Here is a 19639-nt window from a genome sequence, read left to right on the forward strand (position 1 = left end):
AACGGGTCAGTTAACATACGCTGAGGAAAAGCGCCATCTAAACATTTTGACATTGTGAAACTTCTTCCAGTAAAAGAACAGTGTTCTTGTAAACTTATTTTTTTTTTTTTCAATTGTACCGAATTATTAGAAGGTGCCCGACTGCATTTCACGTTCCCTAATTTCTCTTGTTTTATTTTTCAACACAGAACTAACCTACGTAATGCTTTTGAACTTTCTATAAATGTATCCAGAATTGTGAAGAATATATTCATAAAATTTCAAGTCTCAGTATTGATTAGTTATCTGTCGAAAAAACAAAACATCAGAGAAAATTTAGACATGCGAAAGCAAATTAAGTTCTGCCTTACATTTTGAGAAAGCTCCATTGGAGGTATCTCCTAGGGAAAAACTGAGAAAAGCAGGTGGAAAAATTAAACGCTTTATTGTACAAAAACATGGATAAAAAGGTAACATAAAAACGATTTAAAAAAACAAAAAAATACGTTGATAAGAAAATACAAAATTCTGAACCATTGTTCCGCATAGTTTTTTTTCTGGACATTGAATGAGTTATAAAATTTGAGGATATCACTTAGATTATCACATCCCTAAGTAAAAAATAAATCAGCCTTTTTAATGTACAGCCTTCTTCCTGCAAAATATTGAATTGCATTTTGCACTTGGGAACTACTATTTCAGACTTATCCGTATAAACACTTATCTAGATGGGAAAGCTAATGGCACATCATTGTTGGTAAACTAAGCCTGAAATTGTGGTTCCTAATTGCAAAAGGTGGTCAAATTTTTTCCCCACTCTGTATCTAATGCCGAGTGTTTTGAATTGATTTGTCCCAGAACATGCTATTTCAATTTCCTTGAAAAATATTATTTCCGTGGAAAAAATAGGAATCATTACCTACTGCCTGTGTAAATGATTTAAAAAGGATTTTTAAAAATACAGATTCAAAAGAATCAAGAATAACGAGGGACAGAATCAGAAATGGAACTACATGTTGCAATCAAAAACTGCAATTCCTGGCTCATTTCAGAAACAACATATGTGCGGTTAGCTTCCGTGCGCAGATAGGTGCTTTTAGGTATGGGCCAGAAATTGTAGTTCCTCATTGCAAAATATAGTCATATTAGTTACGTTTGATGACTTTTCTTAGAGACTGAAATAATGTTTGTTCCTAAAACTTTCATTTCAGTCTCTTTCACTCTCTTGCCATGTGAAGGTAAATCGAGAAACACAAGGTGCTTCTTTGCTGAAAAGATAGGATGTGCGTAATTACACAAAAAGGAACTACATAAGTAAGAAAAAATTGAATTGAAAGGAACCAAGAGACGTGCAAATACTACGTTCATAGTCCCTTTACATAATTTGCACTTAGTTCTTTTTAGTTTAGACATTTCTGATCAATTTGACTAGCCTCAATGTTCCCAATGAGACCCAGTTTATTCTTATGATAGACAAATTTTCGTGAACTCTTTGCTGACTAAAAAAATATAAAATAGCATCAACGTTTCGTTGTGTCTGAGGATTATACAGGTGATTTGATAAAAATTTGTAAATGCATAACAAATTCAAGATATGTAGATAAAAAGGCCACTTATCCATTTAACCTACTAAAATTAATTATTAAAAATTAGACTGTGGTTGTAATTTTGCACAAAAGCAAAAAAAAAATAAAAATTAACAAGCTCCAAAACAGAACAGACGCACAGATTCTTCTTAAGGAAGTTTATTTAAAACTATTCAGAGGACTGACAAGGATGAAACACTACCATTCTGCCGTGCTGAGGAAAAACAGCGTACAAACCTTCAGGCGTCGCAAAATTTTCTTTGATAAAACGCCAATTCCTCAGTAAACTTTTCTAATTTTTAGGAGATTTTTGTTTGTATTTTGATCGAAAGTTCATGAAAATGTCAAGGAAAAATATTCATAATTTTCCTCAAAAATAAACATTTTATCAAAGGAAATTTGGCAACTCTCGAATGTTCATACAGCGTTGTTCCTTAGCACAAAAGCATTGTGAACTTTTATTATGTATATCTTACTTATTGTGCTTACTAGTCAATTTTCAGACGGATTTGAGGAGAATAAGCCTAACCACCTTTCACTTCGCCTAATTTTTCTCTAGTTAAACTTTTTAAACAGAGCACTGAACTACTTTAAACATTTAGACTTTCAGTAAGTTTACCTCAGATTGAGGAGAATATACTCACGGGATTTCAAGTTTAGGTGTTCTTCAATTTTCTTGTAAAAAATTAAACATCAGAGAGAGGTGCATGACATCTCAAAAAGTTATCCCCCCCCACCTCAGCAAAAATATCAGAAGGTTTAATATGATGTGTTTGCTAATTGGAAAATTCTCAAATTCTTAAACTTTTCCCCCCTAAACATAGTACTTATCCTGTTCTTTTCTATTCTGGTAAGATGAGTAAATTCCAGGTAGGTCATCCAGGATAAACTACACAGAAAGGGTGATAAAAGTAGGGCACAAATGATGCGAAAACATTCAGAACCTGGAATGGATCTGAAAATAAACTCGACAGTCTTTATTTCATTACGTAAATACTGCTTCAGCCGAAGGCCTAGTGCCACAAATTCAACCCACATCGGTCTCACAAGATCATAGAATGAACAACATATATTTTTATTGTATGTATAACAGTATGATACCTAAGAAAATTCATAGTAAGAATAACGTTTTCACCGACAATAGAAAGGGCGTTCCGCAATTAAATGGCCTGACTGCCCGTGTATAAAAATTCCTGAACATTTTTGGACTTCCAAATTTCTAGATCTGCAGACTTGAGAGTTAACACCGGATTTAGGCGTTTTTACGTCCAATTTAAAATTAAGAGGAAAAAAGTGCGGGTATCCTCCGACGGGAGATTCCGAAAAAAAGTCCAAATAAGTTATGTTGCTTGATCATGAGGCTGATGTGGAGATGAACTGTTTATTGAAAAGAGGTTTGGCAAGAGGAAACAAGAGGTTAAAAACAGAAGGAGATCTGATCGAGCTGAAGCAGAATGGACGACTTACAGTAAGGTGGAAAGCTCAACTTACAGTAACAAGGAAAGCTCAACTTACAGTAACAAGGAAAGCTCAACTTACAGTAACAAGGAAAGCTCAACGGTGGAGTTAATACTGAAGTTGGATCAGTTGGGCCAATAGCAAGGCTTGGTGAAGGAGTCTGGTCCGACCATGTCAATGAGCGCACTGTATGTCGAGCAGCAACCACCGACCAGGCCAATTCCGATCAGTTCGTACATGTACACACGCATGTGTAACGGCACCTCTCTGGGAAGAAAATGGCAAAAAATAATCAACATACGTTGAAACAGTCATTGAAAACAAACTTGGCATTTGGCAAGTATTCATGCTTTTAATCTGAAACATTGTTTATCCTTCTTTGATGCATGGTAGTTATAGTGAGGTTAAAAAAGATCCAGGAAAAGAAAAAAGTATTTGGTCGTAAAACAGACTGAAATGAGTTGACTGTCTAATGACCTTGTCCAGTGATTCGGCAGCTTTTCAGACTTTCATGAATGCTTCAAATGATTTGCAAAATATCGAAAACGATTTAAAATTGACGTTCTGAAAAACGAAAAAATCCAAGGCGCAATTAAACTTAGACTGCAGTGCTGAGGAATACGGCCAGCCGATCATTCAAATCTTTCCAATTTTCCTGGAAAAAAACTTTTCTCCAGGAGAAGAAAGAACAATTATTACTGCACTTTCCTGATGCACCAGACTGAATGCAATTAACTTCTCTCGAAAATCCAATTTAAATTTAAGTTGTAAATCCAAAAAAATGTGTATTTTTTACCGATAATTCATGCTTGATTAAAAAACCGAAATTCACGAACAAGAGAGAATATTCAAGTGCTATTTTTGCAAATTATCAAGTAAGATTTTGCAGTAAACAAGGTTTTAAACGAGGCAAAATACAAGAAAATTGAAAACAAATTATTTTTAGCCATTGTTCTCTGTTTTCCTGTATTTGGTTTCGATAAATTAACCAAGATTTTAAAATAAGTAACAAACATCTTCGAGGGTATTTTTCAATGACCGTAACTTTTAGCTCACATAGTACTTTGAATATTTTGAACAATAAATGCGGACATTCTGATCCTTAGCACTGATTCATTATAACTAGGCTTACCTAACTGGCCAGTTCGGTGCCCTTTGGTCGCTGAGCTTCAGGTAGAAATAGTTTGGCAGAACGAAAGTTGTAAGGGTGATGGTCGAGCCTCCGACTAGCGAGAGGATTTTCGAAAACCGGGGAACAGTCGCCCCCACGATTATCATGAGCATTATCATGCACGTGCGCACGATGCAACGCTTTAGACAGAACTCTGGACAAATCAAAAGGGTAAAGTCAAGAATTAATTTTGGTTGCACTCAACAGGTGTAGGATATTGAGTAGACTTTTACTTTGTGAAAGGGTCAGTTGCGCTGGTCACAGAGTCGTGTTTGGATGCTTAATTCTTCCGAGATCTGTCCAAACAGCAACTTCTAACGTTCAATATTAGCAGAGATATTGCGCTTTGAAAAATTCGGTTTATGACGTTATCCTCCACGCTAAAGACACCCTTGGTTTCTTCCACCTTACTTCCATCTGAGTTTCACATTGCGTTACCAGTGCAAATGTGTGTCTCTGTAATTGACATCATCTAGATGGAAGAAACCAAGGGTGCCACTACTGTACTGCCGTGCTAAGAAAAAACCCCGGATGAACTCTAGGCGTTACCAAATTTCCTTTGATAAAACACGAATTTCCTGGTAAACTTATGAATATTTTCTTTCCAATTTTTCAGACACTTTTGCTCACAATTTCACCTAAAGTTTCTGAAAATTTCAAGGAAAAATATTCATAACTTTCCTAAAAAATAAACATTTTATCGAAGGAAATTTGGCAACTCTCGAATGTTCATACGACGTTCTTCCTTAGCACAGCAGTGTAGTGGAAGACATCATAAACCGAATTTTTCAAAGCGTGATATTTCCGTTAACAATGAACACAAAAAGTTGGCTTTTGATAGACCTTAACATTTCTAGCTGATCTACAAGAATCAAGCATCAAAACATAATTCCTTCAGGACAGCTTTTCAACAACAGAATCAATGACTTTTGAGGGCTAAACAATAAGTTTGAATTAGTTGAATTGAGGATTTTCAAGGACTTTTAGAGGAGTGCTGATGAGGTTTTTTAGTGCTTTTGAGGTAGAGCAAAAATACTGAAAATTAAGAAAAAGAAGGAGAAAAAAAAGGAAGAGGAAAAAGCAAAAGGATAAGAGGAAGATAGGGAGAAAAAGAATAGGAGAAGGAGAAAAGGAGAAGATGATGAAGCGAAAGGATAAAAGAAAGAAGAGGAGAAAAAAGAAGAAAAACAGGTAGAAGAGGAGGAACTTTCAGAAAATGTACCCTACATTAAAGAGAACATAAGTATTCAAAAAATTTCAAATTTTAGTGTTGCTTGGTTGTCTGTTTCAAAAATAAAACATTGGAAAAGTTGGTCTACGTCTGATGTAGTTTGGCTGAATCTGATTCAATTATTAATTTATTTACCTTCATCTCTATCAGTAGACCTGGGGTGTCTGCCACTGAAGAAAGAAGAGCTGTTAATTTGCCATAGGAGTGTTTTTTTCGGTCGTTTCCGCTAGAATTTCTGCAGGCTCCCAGTTTTAAATCCTTCAAAAGTTTTGAATTGCTTCGAGGATCATTTGTTAATTCAGGTAAGGTTTTCAGACGACTACTTGGCAAAAATGATTGACAATAATTTGAAAAAATAATGTGAAAATGCCCCTCTGTAAATTAATAAAGACTAAGATACTGTATTCTATCTTTATTTCCATTATTTTTTATTAATAAACTGATCCTGAAAATTGGTAACAATATTTCATGTACTAAGATCATAGGTAAAGCATCAGATTTATTGAAATTTTATTTAAAAGATAGAAAGCAATTTTTTCAGATCAGAAACTGTAAATCAGATCAACTCTTTTATTAATTAGGTGTTCCTCAAGGTAGCATCTTAGGCCTTTTGCTTTTCATTATTTATGTAAACAACATGTACAGAGTAATTAAAGAGAGAGTATCTGCTGGACTCATTCAGTTTGCTGATGACAAAACAGCAATCATTACTAGTAGTTCTATTGAAGAAATTGTGAGTGCCTATCATGATGTAATGAAATGTGTGAAGGAATATTTTACTGAGCTTGTAGCAGAGACGCACTCTACCTTGAGAGTACGCCTCTGTTAGGAGCACCTCGGACATACGTGAGAGATCGCGTATTTCCGAGGTGATCTCAGGTGGGTGCTTTGGTTGGCGCGTGCCGCGTCAGGGTTAGATCTTTTGGGCACTGCTATATAGCGGCAGCCAAGCGGCCAAGGAGTGGTCAGTTGCGTACATGCGTACTTGCCGGTGATTGCCACCTTAGTGCTTTCTAGACGTCATCGTGAGTTGGGCTATTTCCTCATCCCCTAGACCATTACAAGCTTGGTTTGTGTCTTAACAATGATAAAACTCAATGTATGTTCTTCGGTAAGGAGTCAGATATGAACATTGCAGGGATAAAAACTGTAGCAATAGTCACATTTCTAGGTATTGATGATGATTGAAAAGGGGTATTCCAACTCAAAAATTAATTAACAAACTGGCCTCTATGAGCTACGCGATACACAGAGCAAGGAAGGTGATCTCCCGACTAGGGATGAAATCATTTTACTATGGACATGTCTTCTCACATTTGAAGTATAATATACTTGCATGGGGTGGAGCTAAAACAATGCAAGAGTTGATGTAAAGCCAAAAACGGCTTACAATCAATTTTCGGTTTGAAAAAAGCTGCTTCCTGCAGGGAAGATTTTAGGAAGTATCAGTTTTACTGTAGTGTCAATCTACATTTTAGAACTTTTAAAGTTAGTTCGGGAAGCTGATGACATTTGTGTCACATCCAATAATGCTCACTCATATGCAACCAGAAGTGGTAGCGATATACAACTGTCCTCTGTTTAATCCACAATAATTGCAGCATTTGCTTTGTTTGTTGGCAACTAGTCTCTATAATGAACTGCCAAAACCAATTAAAGAAATTGAAAACAACAGGGCTTTCCTCAACAACATCAAAGATCTATCAATCACCAAAGCCTGCTATATTACATGTAGATGAATTTTTAAACTGTTACCTATTATTATAAATAGTTGTATATAATAGCTGTTCTGGCTTGTGCCATAACTATTTTTATTGTTCTGTTTGTACCAATTTATGTTAAATAAATAAAAATATTTGTTCCAATTTTTTACACTGTAACGTCTGAAATTTGGTAACCTCATAATTATCATGAACCGATAGGCTAAATCCAACCGAAGAGCCAAACTACATGAGATGTTGCCTAATTTTTTCTGATATTTCATTTTCAAGAGGGAAACTAAGCAACACTTGAAATTTCGTGGATCTACTTGTCATAAACTAGCGGGTTTTTCACAGAAAGTTGGAGGTTTAACTCTCTGTTAAAAAAATAAAACACGAGAGAAAATCTGGCAGCGTGAAAATGCAGTTACGCTGTTTTTGGTTAAATCCTTGATTTTGCCTTATCGCAGCAATAACAGATTATAGAGTACTCACCGGGAGGAACTTGGAGCATTTCTTCTAGATCCTGGCAAACAGGATTGATGATAATTAAAAACGCTAGGATCAGATGAATTGCCATGGCAATATTCGCTAAGGAAACGAGAGTTGTATGACTCAGCGACATGACTACATTTGGTTGAATACTATCGCCGTAAATATAATAGCCTCCGATCACCAGAGGGCTGTACAGACCGGTGATAGCTACCGAAACAGAGAACGGAAAAAATGAGATATTGCAGAAATGAAAGCTGAAAATACAATGAAAATCGATGCAATTTTACTTCCAAGTTCGATTCAGCTTATCCTTAAATTCAAGTTTGCTATACTGCGAGATCAAGCATGCTTCAGGCTTTATACACTTGAATCAATTTTAAAAGGAAAATTTAGAAGAAATAAATTATAAAGAGAAATTTTTTTTTTCTTTACATTAGGTTACTTCTTCTATACAAGAAGTTCATGATTTTCTTTTGTGAGCAGAAAGTTTGAACTTATGAATTAAAATACTTTAATACCTTGGTTGGAAGTTACTTTGTATAATTGAAAAGTTTTCTCATTGAAGAGAATATTTCAAGATTAGTCTTTGTTTTGAAAATCAACTATATATCATCAGCACATCTTAAGAAACACACAGTCATGTTCTTATCTAGATCTGATGCTCCTGTGCGAAATTAAGAGCCACTTTACCGAGGCTTCAACTGAGTTTTTCAAAAAACAAACTTTTTTTTATTATAGATTTCCTAATATTGTACACAGTAGGTGAAATTTTCGAATAAACTTAAAAAAAAAAAAAAGTTTTTTACAGGACGCCCTTCCTCGAGCAAACTCTTCTATTTTTGTTGCACAAATAATACTCTACAAGTAATTTTGAAAATCAAAAATATCGACGGTGAAACTCAATAACCACGGACCTTGTTTGCGGTGTTAGAAATTTCCGCTCCTATTTTATTTTTTCATAGGAAAACGAATCAACATCATTCCATGAAGTTTTTTCAGAAGCGATTGCAGCTCCATTAAAAACAAATTACGATAACTTCTTTACGTTGAGAGCTCTTTTACCTATGAAAGCAATCATCACCGACTTTGAGAACTTCTCACGATGAACCATATCGTTCTGGATGGTGGGAAACGTGGAGGCCCCGCCGAAAGCAAAGAGGATGGTGCCGAACGCAAGGAAAAACTCCTTGAACGAATGTGGCCTGTGTCGCGGAAGCTTTTCCAGGTTCAGACCGTCGATCAACATCTGCGTGGCTATGAAAACAACAGCCACAGTCGTCGAAAGCAGTGCTCCAACTCCCACTAACCTGGAAAGGAAAGTAACCCCGATTTAAAAAACAACCTTGTGGTTGATACATTTCTAGAGCAATTACCAGTGGAGACAATACATGAAAAGCAAAATTCATTTTCCAAATCAATCATAAATACGAACACGAAACCTTATTCGCACCTGCAGTAATTAACTCAAACAAAATCCACACTAGATTTCAAGCCATAAAAAGTGCAATCAAAAGCAACCCATCCTTATATCATGGCAAGATTTTGTTGATAAGAAAAATAGTCTACCGAGAGGAATTTCAAAACAGCCTTGGAAAATTTTTTTGCAGATAAATGTTTCTACTGCAAAACTAAAAACAAAACCAAGATAAGTTTATTTATTGTTTTCAAAATAATAATAAGCTGATTGACAGTAATGTGTTTGGTGGTTGTAGCATATTCCAAACAAATAAAACAAATAAATAAATAAAATAAGGAATTTTAAGCATAAGTATTTACTAGGGTAGGTGGGGGTAAGAGTACGCACGGGGTAAAAGTATGCACTGCACTTTTTTCGCGCGCTTTGTTTGAATTTATGATGGCACCAGGTGTTGGTTGTTGGCAACATTGAGTTTCACTTGTTGACGAAGTTTTGTGCGAAGTGGATGTGTTTTGACGGAATTATGAGGCAAGTTCTCTTTTCATGCGAAAAAGATCGATTTTTTTAGTATTTGTATTGTCTGTTGTGAGTAGAATAGTTGATGGAGAAAATCTGACAGACACTGTATCAAAATGTTATGGTGTTGGCTTTAATAATTCGTGGTTGTTTTCACACCTAGCGCCTTGGGCTCAAAGTTTTAGTTTATGTTGTCCAATGTTTACAAATGGGGCAAGAGTACGCAGCTAGAATGGGGCAAAAGTACGCGCCCAAAAGTGGGGTGTAGTGGGGGAGGGGGGTATAGGAACTTCGAAATAGAAGATAAAGGCAACTTACTAAGTATCTTAATAAATTTTTATGTTCCTTTCTTCAATTTGGGAAATTATACTTTTTTATTTTCCTGTTTAAAAAAAATTGACTTCGAAAATTTTTCGGGAACTTGCAGAGACTGAATTATTTTTTTTTCCTCCATAAAAGTGGTTAGGCACTATTGGCACCCTTTGAGACCAGTTTCAGTCGTTTTCCGGGATTTAACAACGATTTGGAGCCCAGAAGATGTTTTTAAAAGAAAAATTTTACCTGCGTACTTTTGCCCCATTAAATGGGGCAAAAGTACGCATTTTCAAATTTTTTTAAAAAATTCGTCACAGCCATGGATTTGATTTCTAAATTCGGACAACGCAGGGAATTTGTGCGCGAGGGCTTGCAGTAGGTGCCTGACCACTTTTCCCGCCTTAAAAGTCGATTCGGTCACGAAAATACGGGAAAAACCAAAAAATGCGTATACTTACCCTCACCTACCCTATCGTGTTTCTTTTGTTTTTGTTTTGTTTTTTGTCATCCTGTTTAATCCTGACAGATTTTTAATAGCCATCTATGTGCACAGACAAATAAAATTATATTTATTTGAATTCATTCATTTCTCCTATAGCTTAAATGAGGGCCCTGAGCAAAATTTCAGTCCTTAAATCATATTTAGGGGTCCCAAACCTGCCTTTTCTATTTTTATGGGATTCCCCTTAAGGATTTGATGGAGATTGTAAAAACAGCCTTTCTCTCGGCTTTCGTGAATGGAAAATTTCAGGATTCATTCAAAGATCAAAAGTTTTCAAAAACTAATTTTGCAAAGTCTCAAGTGCATGATACACATATTGTATTAATGCAGGTCATAAAGTATGAAAGTGGAAGTACTAGTAATAATCTAATCTGAGATCTTTCTAAATCAATCATGATTTCAATTGTGTTTTATCAACATAACATTTGAGAAATGTAACATTTTATCAGACTGAGAATAGAGTGCTAAGAGTCCGTGGTGAGTAATGATCGTTTAATGCTAGCAGTATCACAGCTGAGTAATGAGCTAACAGATAAGGCAAATGCAAAACTGGGGAATGTGACAGATAAGCATTCCGCACCATGAAAATGCGTTCCAGCACTTAATAATGGCTTAGGATGCAGGAGAAAATACATTATATGCACTGATTAATTAGACCGATTTAACATGAATTGATTTAACTAGAGGAGAGATTGCCTAATTTTCACTCAGGTTTTTTTCTTTTTGAAAAAAATAGACAACACTAAAACTCAAAATTGAGCGGGTGTACTCTTCATGAGCCGATGTCACACGATCAAATCGGTCCATCAAATCTTCACGGTCAAAAGCTGTGATTGTTCCGAGTCGTCGAATAAGCCAATCACACCACCTGACCTTGATACTGATAGCATGGTTTCATTATATGTCGTCAGCTAAAATCTAGGGTAAATTCACAGAGGGTTTAAAGGGGTCAAGTAATTTAGTTCTCGGTTGACAAAATAAAACATGGGAGAAAATTAAGCAAAATTAGGCAAAAATTAGGCAATGTTAAATGCAGTTGGGCTCAGTCCATTTTCCACAGAGAGCACAAATTTGATGAGAAAACAGGTCCAAGGCCATCATACAAACGATGTATCTCCATTTCGGTGTTTCAAAATTTGGTTTCCTATTTTATTTATTCGAAGAGAAACAAACCAGTCAGATATTTTAAAATCCATACAGAATATTTTGCTAATAAAAAGGAAAAATTCCAGAGGATTTTAAGAAAATACTCCGACCTGTTTCCTAAAGCAAAAACAAAGAACTTAAAACAGGAAGTCTGCAACGCCACAAACGAAAATATGTCATTCCGCACTTAGGCCATCAATATCTTTTGATGCTTCAAACCTTAGAGGTCTGTACAGGTAGAGGTTTCACGATGATTTAATTACCAAAAGTCCTTGGGTGAACCCAGCCACATGGCCGGTATTAGCCCCACAGCAAAGATGAGAAACCACCAGCAGAAACCAACCGACGGGAACACCACAATGAGGAGATCTTGAACCAACTGCGCTGCCAGCAAGAGATACACGATACTGGCACCAAACAGCGTGATCTGCATACACACAGAGACTAAGTAACTGGAACAAAATGCAACCCATTCAAAATAAAAATGTATTTCTGTTGCCGGTAAAATCACACAAAATAAAAAAAAGCAAAGAAACAAAGGGGGGGGGGAGTGTCATTACTTCTGAAGGGTGGTAAACTCATGAATTCCGCCCTGATTTCCTGACCTAGAAAGATATATTAACGTTATTATAACGATATTAACGTTTTTATTTAGAACTGGTTACAAAAAATTTGAATTTCCTGCTTACAAGAAAAATCATGGTCTACTTGAATCACATCGCGCATTACGACGATATCGGTAGGCTTTCTAATCCAACCGTGTTTCATCCCTGCCCAGTTGTTCATGGAGTAAACAGTGTACAGCGACTGAGTTGATGCACCGAGATCGAGATTGCCATACTTTTCGGAATGAAAGGTTCGATTTATGTCCAGAAATGAGGGAGTGCATAAAAAGACCCGGGTGCATCAAATTTTATTCCGGTGTCCTTTATTTGAATTACATTTAGCAACTGAGATTCTGTCCCTGGCATTTGCAAAAGCACCTGTCTGCATCAAATAATAATAGCACATAGGTTGTTCCAATTGAAAAATGTAGTTCATTTGATCATCAGTCTGCTAAAACAACAAATGAGAACTGCAAGTGCTGGTTGAGCTATTCCTCATGGACTCACATTGTCCCCCTTCAACTTTTTTGTAACATTTGGCAGACTTTAAACAGAGGATGAGACAAAAATTATCTTTCTGCAGAGACCGTTTTGCAAAATTCTTGACCTTTGCCCATTTTAATTTCTCTCTGCCGGCTTTGACCTTTCAAGAGATTACGGCGATAAAAATACTGAGTTATTCTACAGGGTGATAGCAAAGTCCTGCACCTCCCTTTCAGACCTCCAAGATCTTGCACTTTTTCGGTGAGGTCCGCTTAAAATTTTGGGGGTTCCCAAAAGTTGTTTCCTTTGACCTAGGAGTACTCGCAAAATTGCAAGACTTCATCTCGATTTGTTCAAAAGTTACAGGAGCGGTGGTGCCTGGTGCAGAACTTTTGGCTCACTCTGTAGGTTATCACCTTATTGATTCTATTGGTTACTTCCCATTAGAGAACCGATTCAAATTCTGACTAGAAGACGTGGCTGACGGAGATGATACGTATCGAATTCTGAAATGGCAAGATTCGGGTCTATCAGAGTAGCTCATCAAAAAAATTGCGTGCGAAAACTGGATGACATTTCGTCGCTCCTCTGATGTAAAGACGTATCTTGATTCCCGCATGAGCCCGAGAGAGAATGAATTTGAACGTGACCCAGAGCTCCACGGAAATTGAGGTACGCCCTTATGTCAGAGAAGCAACGATTTATTCAAATTGATTATTTTCATGTCTCTTGATTTAATTCTTTCCTTATTTTCCGAAAAGAAAAATTATTGAGCATGCGTTTTTTCATTCCTTGTTTCTAAAAAATTCTAAAAAAGCAAAAAATACTCATATTAAAAAGGTAAATTATGTTAAAAGTTTCTTGGTTATTATTCCATTGTATTTCCTATCAAACTATGAAAATTTCCAATTTATCAATTGAGTTGTCCACATTATTATTGAGCTTCCCCAAACTTCATCAAATTTTCATTGAGATCCATCAAAGTTCAAGAGTTTGATCAGATAGATTGAACTGGAGGAATCAGCCTAGCTGGATCTAATTTTGCCCAAGTTTTTCTCATGTTTTGTTTTATTTTTTTGACAAAGAAGTAGGTAAACTATTTTGTAGCGCCATTAGTAAGTAAGTAAGTAAGGTAAACTATTTAATGCCTTTAAAATTCTAGATTGTGAAAAAAACACTCACAAAATATCAAGTTTCAATGTTGCTTGGTTTTCTATTTGACAGTGAGACATCAGAGAAAATTACGCATATTTAGCTTTAATCGTTGAAGTGCAAAACAATGTATTTTCATTGTAATGAAGATAAAGAAGATTGAGTCTCACAATTTCCGCTCCTACTTTATTTTTTCGAAGAGGAACAAGCTAACTTCACAGCTTGAAGATGATACAGAATATTCTGCTCGGAGAGAGGAAAAACCCAGGAAGTTTGAAAAAATTACATTGACTACTTATCCGGAGAAAAAATAAAGTACGACAGGAAGTCTACAATGTTGTGGACGGTGATATGTGATTTCACATTTTAGCCATCCATATCTCTTCTCCTTCATTTTTCATTGATTCAAAATCAAAAAAATTCATTGATCATTCATTTTTTATTGATTAAAATGGACTGAAAATAAAAAGCTTAGAATGGCGAATGATGAGAGATTTTTACCTGCCCCACTTTCCGACAGCCCTTTCTGCAATAGTGGCATACGGGTTGCGTGTGTTCCCCCTGTACTCAGGGTACCGCTCCTCCAGTATTGCCCAGCACTCTCCAAGACGAGAACCGCCGTACCCTGCATTGATGCAGCAGATGATCACGATGAAAATTCCTATCCAACCTGATATGAGAAAAAGATTTGACTGAGCTCTTTTTTTTCCACATAGCATTTTACATAACTGAAATGTTACATTATAAGGCAATGATATTGTAAAAATTACTACTATTTGTTGCAATATTGCGGTAATTTTTCCTAAACTTGAAACCTAATTTTTTTCCTTATCTATAGCTTTGTCTATATTTTTATAATCAGCCAACCGGTGATCCTTATTTTGCTGCCAAGCTAAGGAGGAGTATCATATGCGTTTCTGAATACTGCCACAGTTTTTCAGATAAGAGACAAATTTTCTTAGGGATATGGGAATACTTTTTCTTATTCTAATTTTCAAAGAATTGTATTTGATCATTGATTTAATGTGTCAGAAAGTTTGGAGGAGAAATATTCATATAACGCTTTTCAAAAAAGAGAAGAAAAAAAGTTACAGAAGGTATTTGATGACGTTTGAATGTTCATAGCAGCATGGCTGACAGGTTGTAAGGAAAAATCTTGATATTTTACACGAGTTAAATGGTAAAATGCGCTAAATTCTCAGTGCAATCTAGTAACATTCCTGACAGTTCAGAACTCGAATTGATAACAGAACTGATGGAAAAATTATTTATTCATGTGAGGTGCAATCAGGATTCAGAGATTATAAAATAAAGCTTGAATAAAATAATATAAAGTGATAAAACCGCAGTGCAGATAGTGAGCGAGTAAAGAGGAAACACTCTGTTGCTGGGCAGAAAAAATGAATTCAATTTAAATCTGAATACGGGAGATATCTCAGATGACCTTGATAAGGGCCCACAACCAGCTGATAAGTGCTTCCTAGCTTGTGAAAGGTCGGATCAGTGTATCATTCACTTATACTATTTAGAACACTCAAGCTTCACAAAAAGAAGAGAAAAAAAAGAAGATTGAGATGAAATTCTTGGCAATATTTTCAATCTGTTCACAATTTCGTGCGATAGCAAATGGCATCAGCGATCCAAGAAGCAGAGAAATAAAATGATCTGATAATCTTAACAAAGTTGCAAATTTGACATCATTGGACAGATATAATTGTAAGTGGAATGAGAGTACTTGCATTTCAGGCTGCATAATTATCTTGCATGTTGTACTTTTTTGACAGAGAATTAAACGACTTAACGCTAGAGTACTTACATATTTAATGCCACTTAAGTGTAGTACTAAACGTACACTGCGGTGTTTGACAAGCTGTTTTTCAAAACTACTGTTATTTACCTTAGTTAACGATAGAATTCTGCTTACTTGTACTCTAAACTGTTTTCTGCTTTTCTGCACTGTTTTGTCTTAAGTTTTTGACCGGCATTTTAAAATTACTCTGTTTCAAAAACAAGAACAGAACTATTTGAGGCCCAATATAAGCTATTTGCCAGGTATATGAGTTGATTTTCAATGGCTGACTTGACCTGGATCGATTCTAGTTTTTTCCGGAGAGAGGAATAATAATTTAATTATTCCACTTTGAACCGTGTAGGCTACTTAATTTCTTGATTAAAAGTTGATTTTGAAATTTTTGAACAAGTTCAACATTTTTTTATACAATTTTGACTAATGCTCAAATGCGTTCTCTTGAAATGCTCAAATTCTTGCCCTGCGACAGGGTGCTGAAACTTCTTGATCTTGTGATTATGATATGCAAGGCTAAGGCAACTCATGTGCAAAATGGGAAGGCTGTGGAAATTGAGAGGGCCAGCTAACAAAAAGTGCAGTAGTGTTGGAGTCATCGTTGAATTTGCGTGTCTTTCACAAAATTGTGGGGATTCGTGAATACAGAACAAAAAAAAGGGTCATAGTTTTAACAATTTTGGGAGGAATGATGGAATTTTTCACTCACCGGAATCTACGACAGCTTTGGGTAATGCAAGTACACCACTTCCTGCCATCTCTCCTGCCACAAAGACGGCTGCGGTGAGAACATTGATTCCGGCATTCTGAGGAGCTCCAGTTTCAAAATTAGGACTTCTTGCCTGGGAAAATTGAAAAGTCATAGATGAATTCATAGAGAGGGAAACAATCATGTTCAGCAAGTTTCCAGAGATTGAGGAAAATAAATCCCACCTTTTTACAGTATAAAAATGAGAAAAACATAGGAAACTTCTAGGACATCTTCTGTAAGAAGTTATTTTTGTTAGGAAATTAATTTTAACAATTTCTAAGTACTGAAATTCGTTAAGTTTCTTTCATGAAAAACACCCGAATGTTAAACAAATTTATTTTTCAACAGCATTTTTAAGTGAAAGGAGGTAAAATTGAAAAAATGGGCGTGGTGTAAGATTTGGGAGAATTTCATTGAGATAGGTATGACCCCTTTAACAACTGAGTTTCGATGAAGAGGGATTTCTAATCATGTACAACTCTGCCGTATACTGATGAAAAATGCCGTACTTATGAGTCTTCAGATATTGCCAAACTTTCTTTGACTAACCTTGCATTTATGGGAGAATTCGGGAATATTTAATTTCCAAATTTTTAAAGAATCTTATTAGTAATTTGATCAAAAGTGTTCGAAATTTTTAATGAAAACGTCCATAACTTTCCTCACATATAACAATGGCGCAAGTCCGCGATCACATATCTTGTCTGCAGTGTCTGAAAATCTCTGCCTCTATGTTATTTTTTTAAAGGAGAACAAATGGACATCATTTCTTGAATTTTATACAGAAATTTCTTCGCACAGAGAAGAAAAATCACGGCAGTTTTAAAGAATTGCCGTTGACTAATTTTCCGATTAAAAAATAAAGTATGACAGGAAGTCTGTGAGGTCTCAAACCGAGTAATAAGATTGCCGACTTACACTGTCCATAAGTATTATTGAAAGTGAATTTGACAACATTCAAATATTAATACAATGTTTCTCCTCAGGGCGGCAGAACTGTCCAGAGAAAAAAGTATACCCAAGTTCACTACAACTTGAATAGGAGTTATCAATATCAGTGCATGCAAATACAAAACTGTTCTGCAAATACAACAGGTACTTCAGTTAGTGAGTTCCGTCATTTTATCTTTCCACAATTATTATAAATAGAGCAAAATTGCGAAGTATAATATGATGGTCTTTTTCTAGTGGAGGAGTATGCTAGATCATACAAGACTTGACCTGTGGAAGACAGAAATGTTCCGTTTCTTCCACACTGATCTACATTTTCAACACCTCTCAGCAAGACCAATTCCACACAGGTTGGTCATTCTCGTGGAAGAGTTTTGAGACCCTACTGTGTAATAGGCCTGAACATTTAGATGCGATGCATTTCTTGTGAGAGCAGCCAATATGACATCACACTGGTTGCAGTCATGCAGGACTAGGCGAGGGAGTGGATCCCAAAGAGATACGCAACGACAGATCTGAGCAGATCGCACATTCTAGTGATTATATGGCTTACACTCCAGGTCGGGAGCCTACGGCCGACTAACAACAAATTTTAATTTACAGGTTGGTTATGTGGATACTTAAGATGGAATAGGAATCGTTGCAGGGATTTAGAGTAGGAGATTGAACTAGAGGACCAACAATGGCTTCACGCCTAGAGGCCCAAAACGGAAATTGATGAATGCAATTTTGGCAGACATATTTGACATTCTTTCTTGTAATCCGTACCTGGTACCTCCATCTTTGATATTGGTATTTGAGAGGGTCAATCAAGCTTTAAAGTTAGCCTGTCATCCAAAATTTACTGCACTCTACCTACCTATCATAGGAGCTTGCTGGAATAAGCCTAGTTGGAACATAACAACGGTGAAACTACCAGACCACGTATCTTCGTTTGCCATGTTGCAGACTCTCTGTCATGCTTAAATATTCAAAGGGAATCATTCAAACTAATCAGCGTCCATGTTTGAAAACTTTAGTAACTTTTCTTTCCTGTGTGAAGAAACCTCTGTGAAAACTTCAAGGAATGGTACTGACTTGTCCTCCTACAAAAAATAAAATGGGGGTAGAGATCGTCGTTTGGCCGTGGTTTCACCATCCATATGGGAAAGTATCCCAACAACCGAACTATTTTCGATATAAAACATAACGACGGTGAAAGTCGGCAATCACATAACTCGATTTGCGACGTCGCAGACTTCCTGTCATACTTTATTCTTTAAACGGAAAACTACTCAACGGTAATTCCTTAAAACTGCCGTGATTTTTCTTCTATGTGCGAGGAAAATTCTGCAAAAACTGCAAGGAATCATGTCCATTTGTTCTCCTTTAAAAAAATAACATAGTTGCGGAGATTTTCAGACACCGCAAACGAGTTATGTGATTGTCGACTTGCACCGTCGATAACTGTATAAGTTACCGATACTGAACCTCCAGTTACCGGACATTGGTTTGGATACTTAGTCGGAACTTACATTTGCGTTAGTGGAAGGAGATGCACTGTCGTTCGATGGCTCATTGATGCGGAGGGGAGTTCGAGGACTGGTCGCCTGGTAATCCGGCTGTACGGAATCCTTCAACCGCTCCATGGGCACACGGTCAACTCATAACAATATCCAAACACAGGGAGGCGATGCCAATGCTGCCGTTTTTGGTCCACAAGATAGAGGCTGCGCTGCAGGAACAATTACTGTGCATGCTCGATCGGACCGAAGCTTCGAGATGCAGAAATCACGCGATCGTGTGGTTGTTATCTAATGAAAAGCTCGTCAAGATACTTACACGGCGCGAGAAAAACTGAGTCGATCGCACATTAGCTAGAATAACCGTGGGGAGCGGAACGGTACAGCACATGGAAACTAAATAGAGAAATTACAAACTGATGGCAGGGACGGCCGAGTTAGTTGTTTTCGATAAGCGAAGAACTCACTCGTCCTCTTATCACAAAACGGACGCCCCACGTAAGTGATTGCAAGATAAGATTTATCAATCTGTCAGCGCGCGAAACCAATGATGCGAAACACGAATAGTCAAAGACAACAAGCGAGTGAGTGCCAAACTTACGATTTTTGGATTTTTACAAGCTCTTTTGGGATATCTGAGTTGATAAGTTGATAAAAAGGCTCGGCGCGTTATATTTGTTGGATATTTAACGATTTGACAACGCTCACCTGTTACATAATTAGCAATATGTAAGTACTCACAGAGTTGCGAAATTTCATGAAGGATTCCAAGATGTTTCACGATAAAACTTCATGAAAGATTCTAAACTGAAATTTCACGATATTTCATGAAAATTAATTCACTTTTTGAAACTTTCTAGATTACACTAGAGTCT

General features: G+C 36.4%; 1 protein-coding gene across 1 annotated transcript; it reads right to left on the minus strand.

Annotated features, from left to right (window-relative positions):
- Positions 1–407: 407 nt before the first annotated feature.
- On the minus strand, positions 408–19604 carry LOC109031913 (uncharacterized). Its single transcript, XM_019043761.2, has 8 exons — positions 18777–19604; positions 16270–16402; positions 14258–14426; positions 11780–11968; positions 8683–8927; positions 7621–7827; positions 4156–4348; positions 408–3290 (listed from the first exon to the last, which is right to left on the minus strand). The coding sequence occupies exons 1-8, from the start codon at positions 18888–18890 to the stop codon at positions 3149–3151; spliced, it is 1392 nt and encodes a 463-aa protein (XP_018899306.1). The 5' UTR covers positions 18891–19604; the 3' UTR covers positions 408–3148.
- Positions 19605–19639: the final 35 nt, after the last annotated feature.

The sequence above is a fragment of the Bemisia tabaci genome, chromosome 10 (assembly GCF_918797505.1).
Source record: "Bemisia tabaci chromosome 10, PGI_BMITA_v3".
In the NCBI taxonomy this organism is placed as follows: Eukaryota; Metazoa; Arthropoda; class Insecta; order Hemiptera; family Aleyrodidae; genus Bemisia; species Bemisia tabaci.

Coding starts and splice junctions, on each gene's coding strand:
- LOC109031913 (XM_019043761.2), bottom strand. CDS start 18,890: ATGGAGCGGTTGAAGGATTCCGTACAGCCGGATTACCAGGCGACCAGT. Junction 8,928..11,779: donor GGTTCACCCAAGGACTTTTG/GTAATTAAATCA, acceptor TTTCCTTTCCAG/GTTAGTGGGAGTTGGAGCAC. Junction 4,349..7,620: donor AATGCTCCAAGTTCCTCCCG/GTGAGTACTCTA, acceptor TGATTTGTCCAG/AGTTCTGTCTAAAGCGTTGC.